At 36.7% G+C, this 22745-nt stretch overlaps 1 protein-coding gene across 1 annotated transcript; it reads right to left on the minus strand.

Annotated features, from left to right (window-relative positions):
- Positions 1 to 5775: 5775 nt before the first annotated feature.
- Positions 5776 to 15090, minus strand: LOC110441702 (potassium voltage-gated channel protein Shaw-like). The gene is made up of 2 exons (XM_021484922.1): positions 14518 to 15090; positions 5776 to 7649 (listed from the first exon to the last, which is right to left on the minus strand). Exons 1-2 carry the CDS (start codon positions 14980 to 14982, stop codon positions 6777 to 6779), a joined length of 1338 nt encoding a protein of 445 aa, XP_021340597.1. The 5' UTR covers positions 14983 to 15090; the 3' UTR covers positions 5776 to 6776.
- Positions 15091 to 22745: the final 7655 nt, after the last annotated feature.

A 22745-nucleotide genomic window follows, 5' to 3' on the forward strand; every position in this document is an offset into this window, starting at 1 on the left:
AATTACAGAGATATCAGTTTTTATCTTAACCCAAAACAGTTAAAGAGCATTTTGTGCAGTTTTGTTATATACTGAAGAAGAAAGAAATGTGAACAGGATCCGTAAAACAGGTCCTTGATTGTTAAGAAAACAAAACCACGAGTGGTTTCATCTTCAAAACTTTCTGTTTCAATTTCTCTTTAGTCTCTTTAAGTCAGTTTATCCAAGTCATTATATTTTTTTCTTTTTTTTACATTTCATGTACCTTTACATTTATGAGATTTCGCGAAGATAGGATGGCGACCTTCACCAATACATTTACTCTTCATTTTGAGATGAATATCAACAACTGAGTATGAAATATCCCCTAAAAGCAATGTAAAAACGAAAGTCTGATGTTAAAATGTATAAAAAATTATAAATGTGTAAGAACAAATTCTAAAAAGTGACAAGAAAATTACATTTGATCTCGAAATTGATTGTTAATAAAATATTTATCAATCACGCCAAGTGATGAAATAAATTGGAATTTGAAATTGTTTGTGACTTAACATGCACTGAAAGATTTATTGTAGGCTTGCAACGAATTCGTAACCAATGACCTGTAATCAGGTGCATTGCTTTTAAGTGGACGCCAGGAAGATGTCTTAGGCCCTCACCTTATTGGGCACACTGGATACTTTGTTGTGCGAAATGAATACTTTCCACCACATTTTTGTTATGAATTTGTGCAAACATATTTGAAGTAACACCACTTCTTCATACTATGATAATTTTTGGTATAAAAAAATAATAAGAATGAAAAATCCTATATTTTACATTAAAATTTTCACAAAATGTTCAATTTAACTCATATTCTGGATGATAAATATATTATTACAGCACTACAAGAGAGTAAACGTCCTTTCCCAAGTAATACGATGCAAAAAATACGATTATTTTTCAGAAAAATACTTTCAGAATGATATAGCATTATTCGTTCCCCATGCTGTAGTAAGGTTAATTAATCATCTAAATATTTAGAAGAGTGATTCAAAGTAATAACATCGGATGTATAAGGGATTGAAAAAAGTTAAAACAACAGCATAAATCTCGTAGCACTTCTGAAACAAAATTTATGAAGGGGCAGGCTCCTATGTAATTCAACATAGCTGGAAATAGTCCCTTTATAAAAAAGCCTAAATATACCACAATCGCCAAATAGCATGATCCCCGGGTGAGAAATCGTGTCGGGGTGAGAAATCGTGTCGGGGGGAGAAATCGTGTCCGTGTCGGGGGGAGAAATCGTGTCGGGGGGAGAAATCGCGTTGCGAATTTTAGCACGATTTCTCGAGCATATGAGAAATCGTTTCGGGGTGAGAAATCACGCCGTAACAGCCCTTCCTTAAGGTATACCTGATATGACTGAAATTTTGTCTGATTGTTTTTCTTCTAGTACTACTGTTTGGGTGCGATGTGATAAGAAATCTGTGATCCATGTGAGTGTGTTCCCTCCCTGTTATTCCATAGTATACGTGGGATTTTGTCCAATGCTTTGGCAAAGTCCATTATGATGATCTCTGTGTGTTGGTGTTACTATTTTGTGCAAGGTCGCGAAAGAATGAGGTGAGTTGTGTTTCACAAGATCTGGAGGATCAAAAGCCGTGTTGGAGGTTGCCAGAATACATAGAGGATATTTAATGGCGCACTGGTGAAAAATATCAAAATGTTAGTCACACTCGTGAAATATATTTGGTATTACTGAAGACACCATTAAATTTTCTATTTATTGCATTTTTAAAGCATAAAACATTAAAAATGTAATGCATAAAAACAGGGCGGAAATCAGAAGCGTAATAATTAGCACCATATTATAATGACGTCACGCTTGACAACAAGGCTGCGCGCTATTTTGGTTAGGATACTCAACGCAATTCCGACGTTTCTGCTATTTTCTGGTATGATTGCTTATACAAATGTTAATGATTGTTGAATGCACAATAATGATGTGGGAGTGATAATGAGTGTTGATTGCACAATACATATGCGTAATTTGTAATTTATTGTAAAGTATAGTTATCCAATAAGTTGTCAAATAAAAGTTGAATTGTGTATGTGTGTGTGTGTGTGTGTGTGTGTGTGTGTGTGTATGTGTGTGTGTATCATATTGTATGTTGTCTCTGTATTGTTTTGTATATATGTTATGACTGATAAGTCAACCGACTTAAAGTAATAAAGAACTTGAACTTGAAATGTTATTAATTGTATATTTATGTAAATACTTAAGTTTGTGTACCAAACATTTACCATAACAACCACTTATTCTACCGTCGCTTCATTTGAATCTGAACAAAAAAATCGTTGCCTTTGAATGCAGCGAATAGAAGATACCGTTATGATTGGTCAATACCAAGAAGTGATATTTTCAAAGTGTGAAAATATCACTTTTGATATTTGTCACAGTGTGAAAAAATCACTTTTGATATTTGTCCCAGTGTGAAAGATATCAGTTTTATCAAGTTGATAGAATCCGATATTTCACTGGCAAAAATGTAATAAAACATTTTATTGTTTACATTCGCATGTTTCAAGTCATTGGGTAATGTGCCTGTGTTGAGTGATGTGCTAAAAATCCTTGTATGTATGGGTGCTGTGATGTCTTTTAATTCTTTTAGTATTTTGCCGTAGATCTGATTAGGTCCTATTGCTTAATGATGGTTAATGTTATGTAATAACTTTCCTATACCATTGTTGGTGATGTGTATTTCAGGCATGATTGGGTGTGATGATGGTCCTTTGTCAGGCATATCATGGTTCTTTTCTGTTGTGAAGGCACCTTGAAATGGTTGGTTTAGGATATTTGCTTTTGTTGTTGTGTCTGTTGTGAGTTGTCCATCTTTGCGGAGTGCAGGAATGTCAGTGATTTCATTTTTTGATTGTGCTGATGTTTTTTTCCTTTTTGTTTCAATTTTTGCACACTGTCGCCATTTTCTATATGGAATCCAAATGTCCCCTAAAAGCCTGTGTGGTACTGTGCTGAAACCCCTGAATAGTTCCTCTTTGGTTCAGAATTTCCTTTCAATCTTGAATTTCTTTTCAATAGTTGTAGTATAATGGATGAGTGCCTTTCATGAATCTAAACGGTTCCTCGCTTAGCAGTTCATTATATTCAATGTGATTTGTGATTAATATATTTTCATTACTTTTCCATAGTTTTCCAAAACATGTTGGTAAACGTGACTGGTCCATTATTTTACAAGTTCTTTTCGTCTCCTTTTTGAGTTTTTCTGTGATCTCTCCTCAGTCTCAAGGATGCCTTGAATAGTTGATACAAGTGTTGGCTGGTCGTGTTTTCTATTTCTCATAGTAGTTTAGGAAGTAGATCATGCGTGTCACGTGATTAAAAGGTATGTAGTTAATTAACTATTTTCTTTATTTTTTGTTACATTTCGGAATGCGTGTTGTGTGCTTAGTTTCAGACGTTGAGATATCCCCTAGATTGGTTCTGTTACAAAACACTACAAAGGGAATCAGCCAATACGTTTACTTTATACTTTTTGCTAGTCGCCAATCTTGTTTGTTTTCCGTCATGTACATAACATGAATTAAGGTCTTACAGTATATCCGACATTTTTAGCTTTCGTCACTCCAGAATTTATTTTCTTCGAGATTTTCTAAACACCCTTTGCAATATCGCTTATTAATTATTTGACTTTGTTTCTTCTATATACGTTTTAGTGATTTCAACACCTCTGCCAGGTTCGGCTTGTCTGTTTATATAATTAATTACTCTCACCGTCTTGTCATCTAGTGTATTTATTTTCTGACCTGATTCAGTTCTCCTTTTGGGTAAATGATGGTCATATCAGTTTGTATTGGAGCGGGAGTGCTTATGAATACAGCTGATTTTTTTGTGACTTTGAGCGATAATTTTGTTTTATATTTATCGGCACAATCGAATTTCATTATAAGCGACATAGACCTAGAGCCAAATTGAATATGTAAAGTCCGGGTATGAAAGTATCAATTAGAAGGTTCACGAGACAACTGAAAAAACGCTGCTTATCACAAAAATCCCTTGGCCTGTATTCATTAAACCATTCTCATGCTTAAGCATGGATTTTTTGCTCAAGCCTTATTTCTAGTTTCGGTTATAGATTAATAATACAATCTTATTTTGTCAAAGATTTGGATAAATATTGAAGAGACTTATAGCCGATTACTGTTTTCAGTTTTTACATTTTACGTTTTGATCGATTGACATGATTAAGCGAGTAACAAGAAAGTAGGTTTTGAGCACATAATCCATGCTTGAGCATCAGAACGGTTTCATGAATGCATAGTATTGTTGGCTGTTAAAAGTGTACGGCGGAACGGTTTACATTTGTAGTTTCTGATTGAAAGAAGGTCGATTGGAATGGTAAATAAAAGCTATATTGACTATAAATGAAAATCAAGCTTTCGATCCGAATTTTTACAACAACGACAAAACGATGATTTAAGGTACCCGCAATTCCTACCGACACAAGGCCGCGTTCGTTATAGATACATTTCGGAGGCTCAATCTTTTTTTCTCAAAATATGAACGGATGGAGGGAGAGTTAAGTAATTATACATAAAAAAAATTGACGTCTGTCGAAACGTTTTGTTGAAAATATTTTTGATTTGTCTGAAATGTGACATTTGATCTCAAGAGTTTTGTGTATGCTAAATTGCCACATACATATATGTACCTTTGATCGTGACATATCCGTGTAGTTAATGTTATTGAGAAAACTATAAGTACAAGCTCCAAATACCACGTAATTAAAGTGAGGTATACCCATGTGTATATGACACGTATACGAAGCCAACACGACTAATTGAAGGTAAAAACACGCAACGTTGATATATCGTCATGTTCTAACTTCTTTAAGGATGTACACCTCTGAGGGTTCAAACATTTCCTTATTAAATGTTTCTCTGATATGCATTTGTGGAAAAAGGAGTTAATGGCATTCTAGTAGTAGAAATTGCAAAAAGAAATTGTCCGTGTGTTCATTTTTGTGCAATAATCGGTCAAAGACAACAACTTAAGATAATATGTGATTTTAGGTGATTTTTTTAGTTTTGACCATTTGCAGAACATATTCGTACGATATCTTGCAGGTGTGTTATCATATATGTATGCATGATTGTAGATTTTATCAAAATAATCTTTTCTTTTAAATTACCAAAGTAAAATTTCTTAATCTTATTTATTTATCTCAGAAAAGACATTTAACGCTTGATACAGCAAGTTCTGCTATTAATAGAAAATATTTCCTCTTTCTAAAACAGCCCAAAAATGGTGGGTCCTTGTGCTTCCTTTTTGGCCCATTATTATGTGTTATTTTTCACCCTTTTCGAGGTCAAAAATTGAAGTGCTTTAGTTATTGAATATAACAAGTTTGACAGCAAAATTGAACTTGCTACAGTCTACAATTGCGACACAATGACGATTGTTTTTTACTGCTTCTTAATGGAAAATGATCTATTATCCGCGCCTTTGCGATACCATTTAAATGAGCTGTAGCGTGTATCATGTTTCCCCGGAATACAGTGATAACTTATTTGATTATATTTGAAGGCACTCTTTCCGTTTCAAAATCAGCTTTTTATATTTAATGGTAAATTACAGAATGCCATGTAGCATCTGGTTTGAGTATTGTGGAGATTTTTTATATGGGTCTAACAGCTAATGCGCAGAGAAAACGAATTAATGTGCATCAACAACAGACCCGTACAGAGAGTTTAATATTTTTAATGCATAAAATATATATACAATAGTTCTGAAGTCCTTGTTTTACCTTTGTATCAACTCCATAATCATAATCAGCAAAAATATGTATTTTCTGTAACAGTCACGGCTGCTGCTTACCTTGGGTTAACGATATTTGTTTGTTACAGTAAATGTTCTGTTTTTTTTTATATCTTTATATATCTACAACTGCATAGCCTTACCACTATATTGGTTCATCGGTTCATCGTAGTTGACACCGCCTTAAGCTTCTTAAGGTGCTTCTTTATGTAATCCGCTCCACTTCCGGCCGCGTCTGGAGGCATAATACCCTAATACATTCGAATGGGATACATATCACACATGAATGTCATTGCTCGAGTAGCATTCTGGTCATGACGTCATAATGATGAAGTAACAGAAAAGGAAATATGTTTCGGCCTACCAGGATTCAAATTCAGGACTTACGAAGGATAGACGGACGCCCTAACCAATTGAGCTACCGCGTCGACTGCGATCGACCCAGCCCATTGCTCCCTCAGTCGGTCCTGAAGACACACGAGTCTATAACATCTTCTGTGGGTATATCTAGTTTGACGCCAAATATGACAAGAAAAAAACCCTAATGAAGCGACCAGACCGGAACTCGAACACGGAGCCACCCATCTATATATTTTTAAATATTAAAATCAAAATTCTGCAAGGGGTTGATCCCGAACTCTAGGCGTAAGCGTAGCTGGTCAATTGAGCTATCTCGTCGCCAGCGATCGCCCCAGTCAAGTAACGCTAACTAATTCTGAATACTGATAATCCTTCTGAAATATGGCAGTCCAATTCATTAAACAAACATACCCTAACTAAGTTTTGAAAACTTAGTCTGTATTCATGTGAGATATGAATATTCTAAAAAGGATAGTTATCAGTATTGATCTACTTCAGCTCGGCATTAATAGGCAGTATGAATGACAACTAGACAAAGGCTAATTCGACATGAAGTGCTAACGGCTTAGCGTCCTAATACACTACCCACATAGTATATCACAGGCTGGATCGAGTCCGTTTATTTAAATGCAACATGTCTGTCGATATCTATTGGTTTGACTTTTACGCTGCAGCAGATATTTGGTTTGGAACACAGTCCCGTTCGCTTTTCTGATAAAAGTAAATGTCGGTGTCGATATTTGTTGAATTTATAAAAGTCGTGAAAGTTTGACGATGTAATAGCAACTGGAAGTGCAATTAATAAAATCCCAACCAATGTACACAAAGTTCCGACGACATATCCGGTGTCAGTAGAGGGAACATGGTCACCATACCCCACTGTCGTCATGGTGATAACTGACCACCACATGGAAACAAACAGGTCGGAAAATGTATTCGCTTGTAATTCGGCAACGTATATAAATCCTGCGAATATGATTACAAAACATCCAAAAGCGCAAGCAAGCAGACAAAGTTCCCTTGAGCTAGATTTTATACTCAGATAGAGAATCTGCATTCCACAGTTATGACGGACCAATCGCAGGACGCGTAAGATCCGGAACGAGTATAGAAAACCGAACACGCACGAGATGATCCACAATGGGCCGAACTGTAAAGAGTCATGGACTCGCTCAAATGACAGGTTCAACCATATACCTACACAGGACAACAGGTCTATGATGTTCAGCAGACTTCTCCAAAATGTCTTCAAGCTAGGACACGTGCAGATGCGCAGTGCGAATTCTAGTGTCAAAATTCCGTTGGAAATGACATCCAACGCGACCAGTGATGGATGTGGCGATGTGTTCCAAATAAGACGAATTTTTGCGGAACTTGTGTTACTGTCCAGCTTGTTATCGTCATGTCTGTCAACTCGGAACTGCTTGAGCGTTTGGAGGGAGTATGTCAGTATGGATATACTCATCACGAGTGCCAACAGGAAGTGCAAAACCTGCAAGGCAAACACTGCCATTATAGTAGCGACACGGAAACGTTATTATGCAACAAAAACACATCTGTTCCTATGCTCTAAACTGGGTTTTATTTCTGCTAATATTTCGCCCTTTGGCTTTTTTGACAGTTTTTAAAAAAGGTTTTAGTTTAAACGTATGTATTTTGCCAAAAACAATGACATTTTAACATTATCAACGCTTTCTTCTACTTAGCTTGGTTGTTTTGTTATGAGAATTCCATTGGATAATTCTCATTCAGTAAGGCTTGAATTGATATTATTATTCATCTATCTTGAACAATAACTGCAGTTTGTTTCCCTTTCTCCGTCCTGAAGTTTTCCTGATGGCTACCTCCATTGTAAGCACAGTAGTTATGTCTATTTGTATAATGTACCTTTGCTGTATGTATTTTACTACAATGTGTGAATAGTGAAAGTACGTACCTATGTAATAATTTAACACTAGGCATATATATGTGGAAACCCAATTATATTCCATTTCAGCATTAGCCCTTTTTACTAATGAAATTAAACACTGTTCACACCTAGCTATTGCCACATGACTATTGTCAGTAAGAAGGTTAACACATGGACTAATGACAACTGGACTAATGACATGCACACTGTTCATACCTAGCTATTGACACATAACTATTGTCAGTAAGAACGTTAACACATGGACTAATGACAACTGGACTAATGTCATGTACACTGTTCACACCTAGCTATTGCCACATGACTATTGTCAGTAAAAACGTTAACACCTGGACTAATGACATGTACACTGTTCACACCTAGCTATTGCCACATGACTATTGTCAGTAAGAACGTTAACACATGGACTAATGACACCAGGACTAATGACATGTACACTGTTCACATCTAGCTATTGCCACATGACTATTGTCAGTAAAAACGTTAACACATGGACTAATGACACCTGGACTAATGACATGTACACTGTTCATACCTAGCTATTGCCACATGACTATTGTCAGTAAAAACGTTAACACATGGACTAATGACACCTGGACTAATGACATGTACACTGTTCATACCTAGCTATTGCCACATGACTATTGTCAGTAAAAACGTTAACACATGGACTAATGACACCTGGACTAATGACATGTACACTGTTCATACCTAGCTATTGCCACATGACTATTGTCAGTAAAAACGTTAACACATGGACTAATGACACCTGGACTAATGACATGTACACTGTTCATACCTAGCTATTGCCACATGACTATTGTCAGTAAAAACGTTAACACATGGACTAATGACACCTGGACTAATGACATGTACACTGTTCATACCTAGCTATTGCCACATGACTATTGTCAGTAAAAACGTTAACACATGGACTAATGACACCTGGACTAATGACATGTACACTGTTCATACCTAGCTATTGCCACATGACTATTGTCAGTAAAAACGTTAACACATGGACTAATGACACCTGGACTAATGACATGTACACTGTTCATACCTAGCTATTGCCACATGACTATTGTCAGTAAAAACGTTAACACATGGACTAATGACACCTGGACTAATGACATGTACACTGTTCATACCTAGCTATTGCCACATGACTATTGTCAGTAAAAACGTTAACACATGGACTAATGACACCTGGACTAATGACATGTACACTGTTCATACCTAGCTATTGCCACATGACTATTGTCAGTAAAAACGTTAACACATGGACTAATGACACCTGGACTAATGACATGTACACTGTTCATACCTAGCTATTGCCACATGACTATTGTCAGTAAAAACGTTAACACATGGACTAATGACACCTGGACTAATGACATGTACACTGTTCATACCTAGCTATTGCCACATGACTATTGTCAGTAAAAACGTTAACACATGGACTAATGACACCTGGACTAATGACATGTACACTGTTCATACCTAGCTATTGCCACATGACTATTGTCAGTAAAAACGTTAACACATGGACTAATGACACCTGGACTAATGACATGTACACTGTTCATACCTAGCTATTGCCACATGACTATTGTCAGTAAAAACGTTAACACATGGACTAATGACACCTGGACTAATGACATGTACACTGTTCATACCTAGCTATTGCCACATGACTATTGTCAGTAAAAACGTTAACACATGGACTAATGACACCTGGACTAATGACATGTACACTGTTCATACCTAGCTATTGCCACATGACTATTGTCAGTAAAAACGTTAACACATGGACTAATGACACCTGGACTAATGACATGTACACTGTTCATACCTAGCTATTGCCACATGACTATTGTCAGTAAAAACGTTAACACATGGACTAATGACACCTGGACTAATGACATGTACACTGTTCATACCTAGCTATTGCCACATGACTATTGTCAGTAAAAACGTTAACACATGGACTAATGACACCTGGACTAATGACATGTACACTGTTCATACCTAGCTATTGCCACATGACTATTGTCAGTAAAAACGTTAACACATGGACTAATGACACCTGGACTAATGACATGTACACTGTTCATACCTAGCTATTGCCACATGACTATTGTCAGTAAAAACGTTAACACATGGACTAATGACACCTGGACTAATGACATGTACACTGTTCATACCTAGCTATTGCCACATGACTATTGTCAGTAAAAACGTTAACACATGGACTAATGACACCTGGACTAATGACATGTACACTGTTCATACCTAGCTATTGCCACATGACTATTGTCAGTAAAAACGTTAACACATGGACTAATGACACCTGGACTAATGACATGTACACTGTTCATACCTAGCTATTGCCACATGACTATTGTCAGTAAAAACGTTAACACATGGACTAATGACACCTGGACTAATGACATGTACACTGTTCATACCTAGCTATTGCCACATGACTATTGTCAGTAAAAACGTTAACACATGGACTAATGACACCTGGACTAATGACATGTACACTGTTCATACCTAGCTATTGCCACATGACTATTGTCAGTAAAAACGTTAACACATGGACTAATGACACCTGGACTAATGACATGTACACTGTTCATACCTAGCTATTGCCACATGACTATTGTCAGTAAAAACGTTAACACATGGACTAATGACACCTGGACTAATGACATGTACACTGTTCATACCTAGCTATTGCCACATGACTATTGTCAGTAAAAACGTTAACACATGGACTAATGACACCTGGACTAATGACATGTACACTGTTCATACCTAGCTATTGCCACATGACTATTGTCAGTAAAAACGTTAACACATGGACTAATGACACCTGGACTAATGACATGTACACTGTTCATACCTAGCTATTGCCACATGACTATTGTCAGTAAAAACGTTAACACATGGACTAATGACACCTGGACTAATGACATGTACACTGTTCATACCTAGCTATTGCCACATGACTATTGTCAGTAAAAACGTTAACACATGGACTAATGACACCTGGACTAATGACATGTACACTGTTCATACCTAGCTATTGCCACATGACTATTGTCAGTAAAAACGTTAACACATGGACTAATGACACCTGGACTAATGACATGTACACTGTTCATACCTAGCTATTGCCACATGACTATTGTCAGTAAAAACGTTAACACATGGACTAATGACACCTGGACTAATGACATGTACACTGTTCATACCTAGCTATTGCCACATGACTATTGTCAGTAAAAACGTTAACACATGGACTAATGACACCTGGACTAATGACATGTACACTGTTCATACCTAGCTATTGCCACATGACTATTGTCAGTAAAAACGTTAACACATGGACTAATGACACCTGGACTAATGACATGTACACTGTTCATACCTAGCTATTGCCACATGACTATTGTCAGTAAAAACGTTAACACATGGACTAATGACACCTGGACTAATGACATGTACACTGTTCATACCTAGCTATTGCCACATGACTATTGTCAGTAAAAACGTTAACACATGGACTAATGACACCTGGACTAATGACATGTACACTGTTCATACCTAGCTATTGCCACATGACTATTGTCAGTAAAAACGTTAACACATGGACTAATGACACCTGGACTAATGACATGTACACTGTTCATACCTAGCTATTGCCACATGACTATTGTCAGTAAAAACGTTAACACATGGACTAATGACACCTGGACTAATGACATGTACACTGTTCATACCTAGCTATTGCCACATGACTATTGTCAGTAAAAACGTTAACACATGGACTAATGACACCTGGACTAATGACATGTACACTGTTCATACCTAGCTATTGCCACATGACTATTGTCAGTAAAAACGTTAACACATGGACTAATGACACCTGGACTAATGACATGTACACTGTTCACACCTAGCTATTGCCACATGACTATTGTCAGTAAGAATGTTAACATATGGACTAATGACACCTGGACTAATGACATGTACACTGTTCACACCTAGCTATTGCCACATGACTATTGTCAGTAAGAATGTTAACATCTGGACTAATGACACCTGGACTAATGACATGTACACTGTTCACACCTAGCTATTGCCACATGACTATTGTCAGTAAGAACGTTAACACATGGAGTAATGACGCTTGGACTAATGACATGTACACTGTTCACACCTAGCTATTGCCACATGACTATTGTCAGTAAGATAGTTAACACATGGACTAATGACATTTACACGTTGAACACCTGACTATTTGCAGTTCACCTAACTGTTAACTTCTGACCATTGCTGTGTTAGATTCCCATATATATACTAAGGAGGCACGGTAGTCTAGTGGTATGACGCCGGTCGCGTGACCGAAGGGTTGCGGGTTCGAGTCACGGCACGGCACTGTACGTGTTGTATTTTTGAGCAGGATATTTTACTCTGCTTGTTCCAGTCTACTCAGCTGTAAATGAGTACGTGGTTGGGCAGTGCTAGAATTATTGAATGCTATCTGTTAGCGCCGAAATTGCAGCTCCGGCTGTATGCTCCCCGGGAGTTGAGAAAGATATTGTCTGGTTGCAAAGGCCCTATAACTACGGATAATAATTTGTGAACCGCTTTGAGACGACCTACGAACTAGGTTGTGATAAAGCGGTATCTAAGAACCCCGAATTATTATTATTATTATTATTATTATTATTATATATATTACTTTACCAAAATAAATTTTATCAAAATAAGAAGATGTCTTATTAACTACTGTAATGCCGTGAAACATCGTAGACGTGGTTGAACGGTGAGCCGGCTTGGTTACTGAGACCCTCTTTATGTAAACAAATTGTCAATATGTCTTTTTAACGTTGACCGAGATACTTATGTAAACAAATTGTCAATATGTCTTCTTAACATTGACTGAGATATTTATGTAAACAAATTGTCAATATGTCTTCTTAACGTGGACTGAGACATTTATGTAAACAAATTGTCAATATGTCTTCTTAACGTTGACTGAGATAACCGAAGGAAAGGTCAGAACAGTAATTGGTTATTTTATTCATTTATATTGCTGTCTAATTTCAACGTGAACCTGTCGAACACATATATCTATAAGCTATAAGCTCTATTCCGTCTTTTCGTATTGCAGAGTTATCTGCTCTTGTGAACAGGTATTGATTGTTACGTCATTTGTTTGTGAGAGTAACGTCATCATTTTTTGAGAAAACGACGTAATTTTCTCACACAAACCAAGGACGTAACAATCAATACCTGCTCCAAAGAGAAGGTAATTCTGCAATACGCAAAGACGGAATAGGTTTACGGCAATATACTAGGGTCATACTGCAATTTAGCATGGCTTAAGTTATGGTGACTACGTCGTTTAATTGGAATAATCAAATTATTATGACAGCTTCTACTGTCCTGCTTTCTGTACACATTATGACATCTCGTTTTGACTCGTTCCAGCTTTTGTTATATGGTAATGTATTTGTGGCAGATGGAGACGCACACAGTATATCATTTACGTTAACCTACCGATAATGTAAACAAAACAATATAAAGAAATAGATTGTTATTAGTTTTGTTAAGTACCCTGATTTAAAATTTAGGTGTACCTAGCTTTGAACAATCACTGTGAATATAGCCTTTATTAATCAATGTATACAAAAATAATGGTATGGTTCAGTGACTTTTATTATAATATTTAACCATCCCACAGAAATCACGCCAATCTATGTTGGCGTTCCATTACCGTATTTGCTATTTCGAAATTGCGTCTAATTTCAACCCCCAGTGTAAAGTTATGGCTGATAAACGAGGCTCAGTGATGTTGATACCTCACTCCTGACATCCTATCATTTACATTTAAACTTTTAACTATTGACATTTAACTATTTTTTTGTAACTATTATCCTAACTTGTGACATCTAACTATTGATATCTAACCAATGTTATTGATATCTCTTACTTTTTAGCTCCCAATGTTATACAAGCCTTGAGTAAAATTAAAATGGTCTCTGTCAGTTTGACAAGAGAAAACTAAAATAAGCAGCCTAAAAAGGCGTGAAGAGTACTTGTCACTAAACATTTGTATAGTAACAGGCTTAGGGTCGTGAACACATAGACGTCACTCCAAAATATAATTGTATACTTCCCTTTACTTGATTGTTCCCAACTCTCTTCTGAACATTACTTCACATATACCAGTACTAACGATATGCACTGCTGTTCGCATTATTCAGTTTCCCAGTTAATTTAATCTTTATTATTGTAAATCGATCGCACTTATGAATGAATTAACAAAAACTGTGTTAAAAGTAATTATCCTAAGTTTGGCATAAACTACCAAATTTGAAGTCCTGTCGGTCGGAAGGTTGGCTATTCGACTTACCTTTGCCATTTTTGATGACTGGAAGTCTGTAAGCAGCCTCCAGATTCTAACTCGGAGTCGATGGAGCTGAGTTGTACTACTACTGTTATCGGGGTGAGACTCTTCACGACCGCATCGGAGTCGAACCAAGATCTTCTCAAGGACGTCCATATCCTCGTCGAGCTGGTAGAGCGTCTTCCAACAACATTTATTAACAGACTTCAGAGGGATCCCCCAAAAGGCCAGCTCCTCTCTAAAGCTTTCAGCACAGGTCGTATAAGACATGTGTAATTTTCCGGTCGAATAGAAATCAAGGACATTGTGAAAACCAGAAGGGTTTCTGTCGAAAAAATACTCGTCCTTTTCCGTGTTGTAATTTTCGGAAAGATGGGTTAAGGATGCTAACGTTGTATCTGGATAACTTTGTAGTTTCTTGTGTGATGTTATGAACACTGTCCCTCGTAGATTAATTTTCATAACCTCCATAATGGAGAATGTTGCTTGTTTCACGACGGTTTTAGAGGTATGAAAATGTACGCGTAACCATTCCACTCAGAATACAAGTTACAACGTCGATCATTACACAATATCACCTAATGAATAATTGAAGTCGGTCATTTACCAAACGCTATACCCGGCGTTTCAGATATATTCATTAATATGCACAATATTGATCCAACAGAACTCCTATATGACAACCGGATACATGATGTGCACTAACCATAGCAACCCGTCCACCACGTTGACATCTCTAGATCTAAATTATTACCACATGGTCGTACTTCAAATGTTTTGTCGCCAAATCTCACATTGAATTATATAAAGTAACTCTTAAATTCCATATTCCTGACGATCTGCCATGATTCATTAATTACATTTGTTTCGTTAAATTACAAAATTCATTTGAAGATAATTTTCAATATTACTCCCCGGAAGCCTGCCCGTCAGATGTTTGATAATCTGGAAAATCTTATAGGAGAGAAGCGGTCTGTTAAATCATAATGACTAAGGATAAAACACACACACGTTCAATAACCTAGAACTATAGTGACTTTGTATGTCATTATAATAAGTATGCAAAGTACTGTCATAATGAATCCGACAATCAATACTGAAAATGATCCCACAATGGTCAGGTGAGAACGTATAACATTTTCATATCGAAAAATGGCGATGCCTTTTAAATTTCTCTGCCATATTTCCATCGGGAACTGCTCTGGGTGCTCACTGATCATCCACAGGTAATGGCGATCGATCCCCGCCCCAGTGTACTAACGTGATGAAATGTATTCTATTCCATATTGACAGTCAATAGAGAGGCTTGCGAGGTGGCTGCGGCTTATGTAGTGGTTAGGTTTATCAGCCATTTGGGAGTCGCTCATAAAACGATGTTTGACTTGTTGTTTTAATAGTCACTGTACTGAGGATATTATGAACTATGTTTATATGAATTAGAAGCCATATATCAATATGAACATTTTTATAATGTATTCATGTATTGAATACTAAGTAGCACATCCATAATACAATCTTACCCGTAACCAGTGAATATTCTGCCATAAATGCTCTCTTCAATAACAACTTATTTAAAGGAAATAAAGAAAAACAATAAAATGAAGCGGGTGGGTTAAAATGTTCCTTTACATTTTGAATTTGCGGTCTTCTTCCTACTGATAGCAAAAGAATTCGAAACAACTTTAGCAGTGTCGCACCCGCTTTGGAATATAAAAAAAATATGAAAGTAAATAAATATTATCGTGACAAGTTTCAAAGGAGGCATATTATCAAGATTGTGTCATGTAGCTCATCTTAAATGGAAATCTCGCTTGGGATATATTATGGAGATGATATGTACAGAAGCGTGACAATTCTGACATTCCAACCGTCCCCTACCCTACGGTGTTAACATGCCGTAGTTGATTTGGCATCCAAGAACTTCCTCCGAATGTCATGATTTCCGTGATAGGTGTCCACTGCGGATGGTCAAACTAATAACACAGGATTTTCGAAGATGCCGGTTAATGAAGGCCATGGACAAGTGGTCTCCGTCATTATCTCATCGGAAATCATGTTGTCCTTTGTGTAGTTATGACGGTCTTTCTCCTTGATTGTGTTTATTAGTGTGCTTTTTTATTTCGTGGTCATTGACCTAAATTTACACGACAGGTGTTGTCAATGGAGCAGAAGATAACATTCCGAAGCACGCGGTACAGTTCTTCATTCATTTGTTCATGTTCTGCCGTAGTTTAATAATCGATTTTGAGTTTGATTTTTTGTTTGAATTAGGGTGTTTTATTGACACGAAGGTAATCTCTTCTTCGTTTTTTCTCTAATAAAATAAATTATGTAGAGTCATTTGTTTAAAGACGAACATTAACAGTATTACAGTTGTGGTCAAACGGACGCTGACAATTTCGAGAGTTTTTTCAACAGATTTGATTGACTTTGGATATGTGAATTAGATCAGGCTATGCCTATATATGAACACCCTTTCCAAAACTATGTTTAGCAAAATTTTGGATGAGATATATAATAATGCTAACGCCGGAGGTTTATTGGGTCGATGTAGCGTGGACGCGCGATGTTTTTTTTTAAATAGTACAAAGTCCCAAAAATATCATTGTACTGGTTCTACATATCATCAATGATGCTGCTTCACAAACCTTGTTAGAACCCACATGTTATTGTAGTAGAGCGATACAAAACCATAACAAGTAGTAGCCTTCTCACGTCCACGGTTTATTTCAGGGTGGTTAGGCTAACAATTTAAATACATGTAGGTCTAACGAGGTTTGGTTATTTTTGTTTAGCGTCCTACGAGGTAGGTGAAGCATGTACAATGATCATTTTCAAAACCTATTGAAGATTTTAATGATATTTGAAGGAATACGGATTCATCGCATCCAAAAGAGAATGAATGCCATGTATTATACCCTGCAACTACCAGGTCTAATATATATGACTAGTTCATTAAATCTGTTAATCAACTTTAATAGATTTCAAATCAAACTGCACATGGACACTGCATTCCTTCTTTCCTAGTACTCCCCTAGTGTTTTAAAAACTTTGGTTGTTTAAAGAATGCAAGTTTTACAACAAGTTGACCTTAAGCAAAGGTTTAATCAGTTGAATTTGTTGTAACTAAAATAATGAAAGTTTTTTTTTTCAATTTCCAAAACGATTAAGAAAGTCAGCTTATCATACACGATTATCTACATAAAAAACGGTTCTAGATACTGCAACAATGGTTCTAGATACTGAACTTTCCATCTAGTGTCATCATTAAGTGCTACGCACTTTTTGAGTAAGTCAATATCAACCTGGTTAATGTAAACAATATCTGTTTCATAAGGGTTGATACCAGGTAATCATAGTTACATACGCTACACAGATATACTGGCAACCGAGACAGGGCGAGTCAGGACAATCACTACTGTCACACACCAGTGACAAATGGTCCGTTACAGAATCAACAAATCATCACTGCATAATGTCAATTATGTTTGGATTGTCAAAGCTGATGCAAAAGTTCAATCCTGTTTATACCATCATATAATGAATAAAAAGAATGGTCATACTATGTCCCAGATGAAAACAAAACAAATGTGACGAGCAAGTCGACACTGAGATTGTAATGTAATAACCTCGCCATTAAGAAGGATTGCAGTTTTTATAATGGCCAGTCAGGTGTGTGCTTCCTTGATGTCACATGGCAACATCATTGGCGTCATATGGGCGTGGCTGCCTCTCTCTGACAGGCTTGTAGACAGCAACAGCGACCACGACGTATAGCACAAACAGACAGAGCGACACGCCAACAGTCAGGCCTGCAGGATAGAGCACAGCGCATGTTAAATAAGAAGCATATAGGTTGGTTTTCTGCGACAATGTCGCGGAGTGTAAATCAATACAAAGAGTATACATAAATAAATAGTTAGATACATATTTAGTTCAATGAATAAATGAACAATCCACTGTCATATTATGTTTTGAAATAAAAAGGTGAAAAACCCCTAAAAAATATAAAACATGGAATTGACGTTTTCGACTTTAGTTTTGTCTGAACATATATAATGCCACTATAACGTTATATACAGTCCTTTCTGTATTTAATGTACATGGTTTGGACACTATTCAGAGATCTACTGGCTGTAGCAGTCTTCAATATATATTAGATCCACTGTCTTGTGTTAATATAGGTTACATACGCCAAACCTTCCTTTCATTCTTAGGTGGGACGTCCAAGAGTCTTTAAACGGTACTTGTATTTGGACGTCAGATATTTGCCCTACCTCCACAGAAAATTGCAATGTGTAAGCGTACGCTGGAGGTTTTGTATGTGTTAAGTTATTGGTCCATAATTCAAACGGCTCGTTGACTCTGAATACTATAAATACTATCACACGTCTGTAATACCCAAGCATGACTATTACATGTGTGACATTAGTACACCACTATAGCAAGTGGAGTGAGCAACACCACTATAGCAAGTGGAGTGAGCAACAAGGTTAGATGTCGTGTTCATTGACAAAACCACATCCCGTGGTCTGCGGAATTCGAACCTAGCACCTCGTGGTTAACAGATTGATGCTCTACCAACAACTCTATACGACTCATATGTGTACACCATAAATCGTGTTAATGATTAGCATGCAATGCTTTGAATGGTACGAAGGGGCACAAAACTCAAATCTACTGTATTTCTAGCTTAAATATGACTAAAATGCCTGAAAATCGAGCAATAAAAATGGCCGCAACAACCGAACTTATGTATGCTTGCATATATATTTTGACTTAAAAAGGTAAAGTTAGATTGTATTGTGTATTTGCATGTTTTTGTACATTTGTATATGTGTGGGAAACCCAATGCTAACTGAAGTTTGGAAATAAAAGATGTCGAAAATCTTTGATATCGTTATCTACAGTCAATCGTCATAAGGACAGAGTGCACATATGAATTATATTCAAGTCATCTCGCCTTAATGCACTTCATACTTACTTTCCTGTAACTGCAGGGTTGGTTGGGTAACCCTTCGTACAACTATGAGTTGATCTCACGAGAAGCTTTCGGTAACAAAGAGAGTGACCGCGGCACCAACTTAACAACCAATTGTATCCATCCTCTTCCGGTCAATGGAACAAAATCAGGATATAGTACATAGAAATTGCGTTTAGTTTCGGACACTAACTTTGATAGTTTTAACGACTTATTTGAATTGTACTGCGTTTGATGCTGGTAGAAACGTTCTTTGTGCAACACATTAACACCCTACAGGAAACCTTGGCACCTTCATTGACACATGCATCTGCCAGATATGTTTCTCTTATTTTTCGCTCCAGTGAGAGGACCCTTGCCGATGCCAATAAGGAAAGTGTATTGTTGCTTGAGCGCCACTGCTAGGTTGTTTTATTTGTTTGATTGCTGAACTGTGACGCACTATTGCAGCCAGTGACGTTTACTTGATAAAGCAAATTTCATGCATTTGGAAATTTTGCACTGCATCGACGCTTATATGGAAACAAGAGTTGTGTCGTGCCGCTGTGTAATACGGACATGAGTCTTCTACTTCGCATTATTTGGCACAAAATGGCATGAACCCATCTCTTCACAAATGCTTGGACGTCGAGGACTCAAAAGAACTTCCAAGTACATAGAATTAACAATACTTTCCTTTCTTACCGTCACTGGCTGCAATAGCGCGTCTCAGTTCAGTGACCAAAGTGATAAAACAGCTTGACAGGTGTTTGTCAACATAACACTGATCTTCATTGACATGTCAATGGCTTCTCTATATATCGACAGAGAAACACACCTGTTAGAGGTATGGCATACTGAAATATGATACAAACAGTGTATATTTTACAATAGAAAATAGACTTTGTCACCGATTTCAGATGTAGCAAAGTGTATAAATCATGCGTCCATATACTTTCAAGTAATGGTAAGAAACCACGCACACTTACCACATCCTGATCTTCCTCCAGTGACCGAAATGGGATATAGATCCATGTTCACTAAGTGTCACGGATACTTTTATTTTGTCATCTATATCGGTAACTTACGAGGATATCATATGGATATACGATAGGGTACCTTAACCAACACTGCACCAGTAGAGTCATGTACCTGCAGGAATCATACCAACAACTGCCGGAACTCTGCTGTTGACTTTACTTATGCCAATGTATGCAAATCTAGTCTACCTTTTCACAACGAAGAAGGACTGAATATGCGATTTGAATGCAAATCGGTTAGTTAAAATGTATCTAAATACACAACAACTTTTGCAACACATATATATATATATAAGTCTGAAGTAAACTCATCAACTATTATTTCAAAACTGAAGAATCTTGTTATAGTAATACAAGCAATTTTCAGACCATGACATACAGCGTTCTGTATTGCACATGTGCAATACGGAATGTTGTATTTACCTACTAGCCGGAACTTTTATGAGAATCCCCTTGTCATGGTGAACTGAGAAGTTCCCGGTATTTGCAAAAAAAATATCAAAGTTTATGAAATCTTTGTATCGATCTCTACCTCATGTATGAGGAATATAAATCCAAGACCACGCACTTGTGTGTTTTTCTAACGAATCAGAAAGCACTCATTTATTCGTCCGCGCAATAAATGAGTGCTTTCTGATTCGTTAGAAAAACACAAGTGTGTGGTCTTGCATTTATATTCCTCATACATGAAACCCTACAAAAGCCCACTTTATTCAATTTTCTACCTTGTTTTGTTAAAAGGATATTCAAAAATACATATACATATCAACCCGATGGTGGTGGCAGCCATCTTGTATTTCAGACATTTTCGGGCATTATCGTCCATTTCTGATCTAGCTATACAGCAGTGTTAGGCACTCCTCCATATCCCTAACAATTTAATGAACACGTGATTTCCTGGTCACATATCGCAGCTGTTAGGGCCAATGACCATCAGAACACATGCAGCCTCGAGCTCCAGCCCATATTCACACAAAAGTGGAGGTAGACCCTTGGTACGTGGTCAGGTGGCGCAGTGGATAGCGCACTCGCCTTTTACCAAGTCGGCTGGTGTTCGATTCCCCAATCGGAGGTTACCTGTCCGACTACGGGGGTTAACTCCGGGTACTCCGGTTTCTTCCCACATTTAGACCCCTGCGCGCTAACTTACGGGCCAACAAAAGTGACTAATATAAGTTGGAAAATGTTTTTTTTTATATAATTGTTGTAAAATAAATAAAGTATATCTTATTCAGTATATGAACCCTGTCTGAGAAAAAAGATGTATTTAATCAAATAAAAGCACTGGACAGCGGTTCCTAAATATAAATAATAACAATACAGCCAGTATTCCAATAAATCCTTACTGAGTACACAAGATATGACCGCAGATATACTATAAAGTATTTATTTTGATACTTTGTTACTATTTTTTTGCAATATATGTTTTGAGATTCAAAGCACATTTCATATATGTTTCTACCAAGCTTGTTAAGCCAAAATTACATATTAATTTGTTACTATTTTGCAATATATGATATGAGGATCAAATCACATTTCATGTATGTTTCTACCAAGCTTGTTAAGCCAAAATTACATTTCAGTCCGGTGGTGACAGCCATTTTAGATTTTATATCAGAGCTTATATTAACTTAATTAATACCTCGACTAAGTTATGCACATTTTAGACATTTTGAAAATACTTGGTTAAAACTCATACAAATAATAACTTTTTTGGTCAAAATCGTGGACTGACATTTTTCGGTCAGTAATGACTTGAGTAGAGGTTTTCATCAGCAGTACTAATTTTTGACAGTTTTCAATACATATCATAACCAAAGTGGCATTGTTAGTTTGTGGTGCTCAACCACACAAAAGGGAATGCTATCAGCTTTTAAGTTTCGTTTAGATTATTTTAAATGTGAGAAATAGTAATATTGTTCTTTTTCTCTCTCTTGAAATAGCTTCAAATCAGACCTGCTGGCCTACTATGAAAACAACGTATTTGTCATTTTTGTAATTTCACTACTCATATGCACTTACTATACAATTGTGTTTCAATGAATTAAACACAAACAAATTAGCTATTGAGGGTAATAAAAACTTCTCTTTTAAAACTCAACAATTTTAATTAAAGCCAATACAATTTCTTCAACTAATGCTTTTGAGCAAAAGTGCTTTCGTGTCATACTGAAAGTTGACAGTTTTCACTGCATTGACTGCGGTGCAACATGATATATATTTATTACACTCAA

Source organism: Mizuhopecten yessoensis, unplaced genomic scaffold (assembly GCF_002113885.1).
Source record: "Mizuhopecten yessoensis strain PY_sf001 unplaced genomic scaffold, ASM211388v2 scaffold716101, whole genome shotgun sequence".
Classification (NCBI taxonomy): Eukaryota; Metazoa; Mollusca; class Bivalvia; order Pectinida; family Pectinidae; genus Mizuhopecten; species Mizuhopecten yessoensis.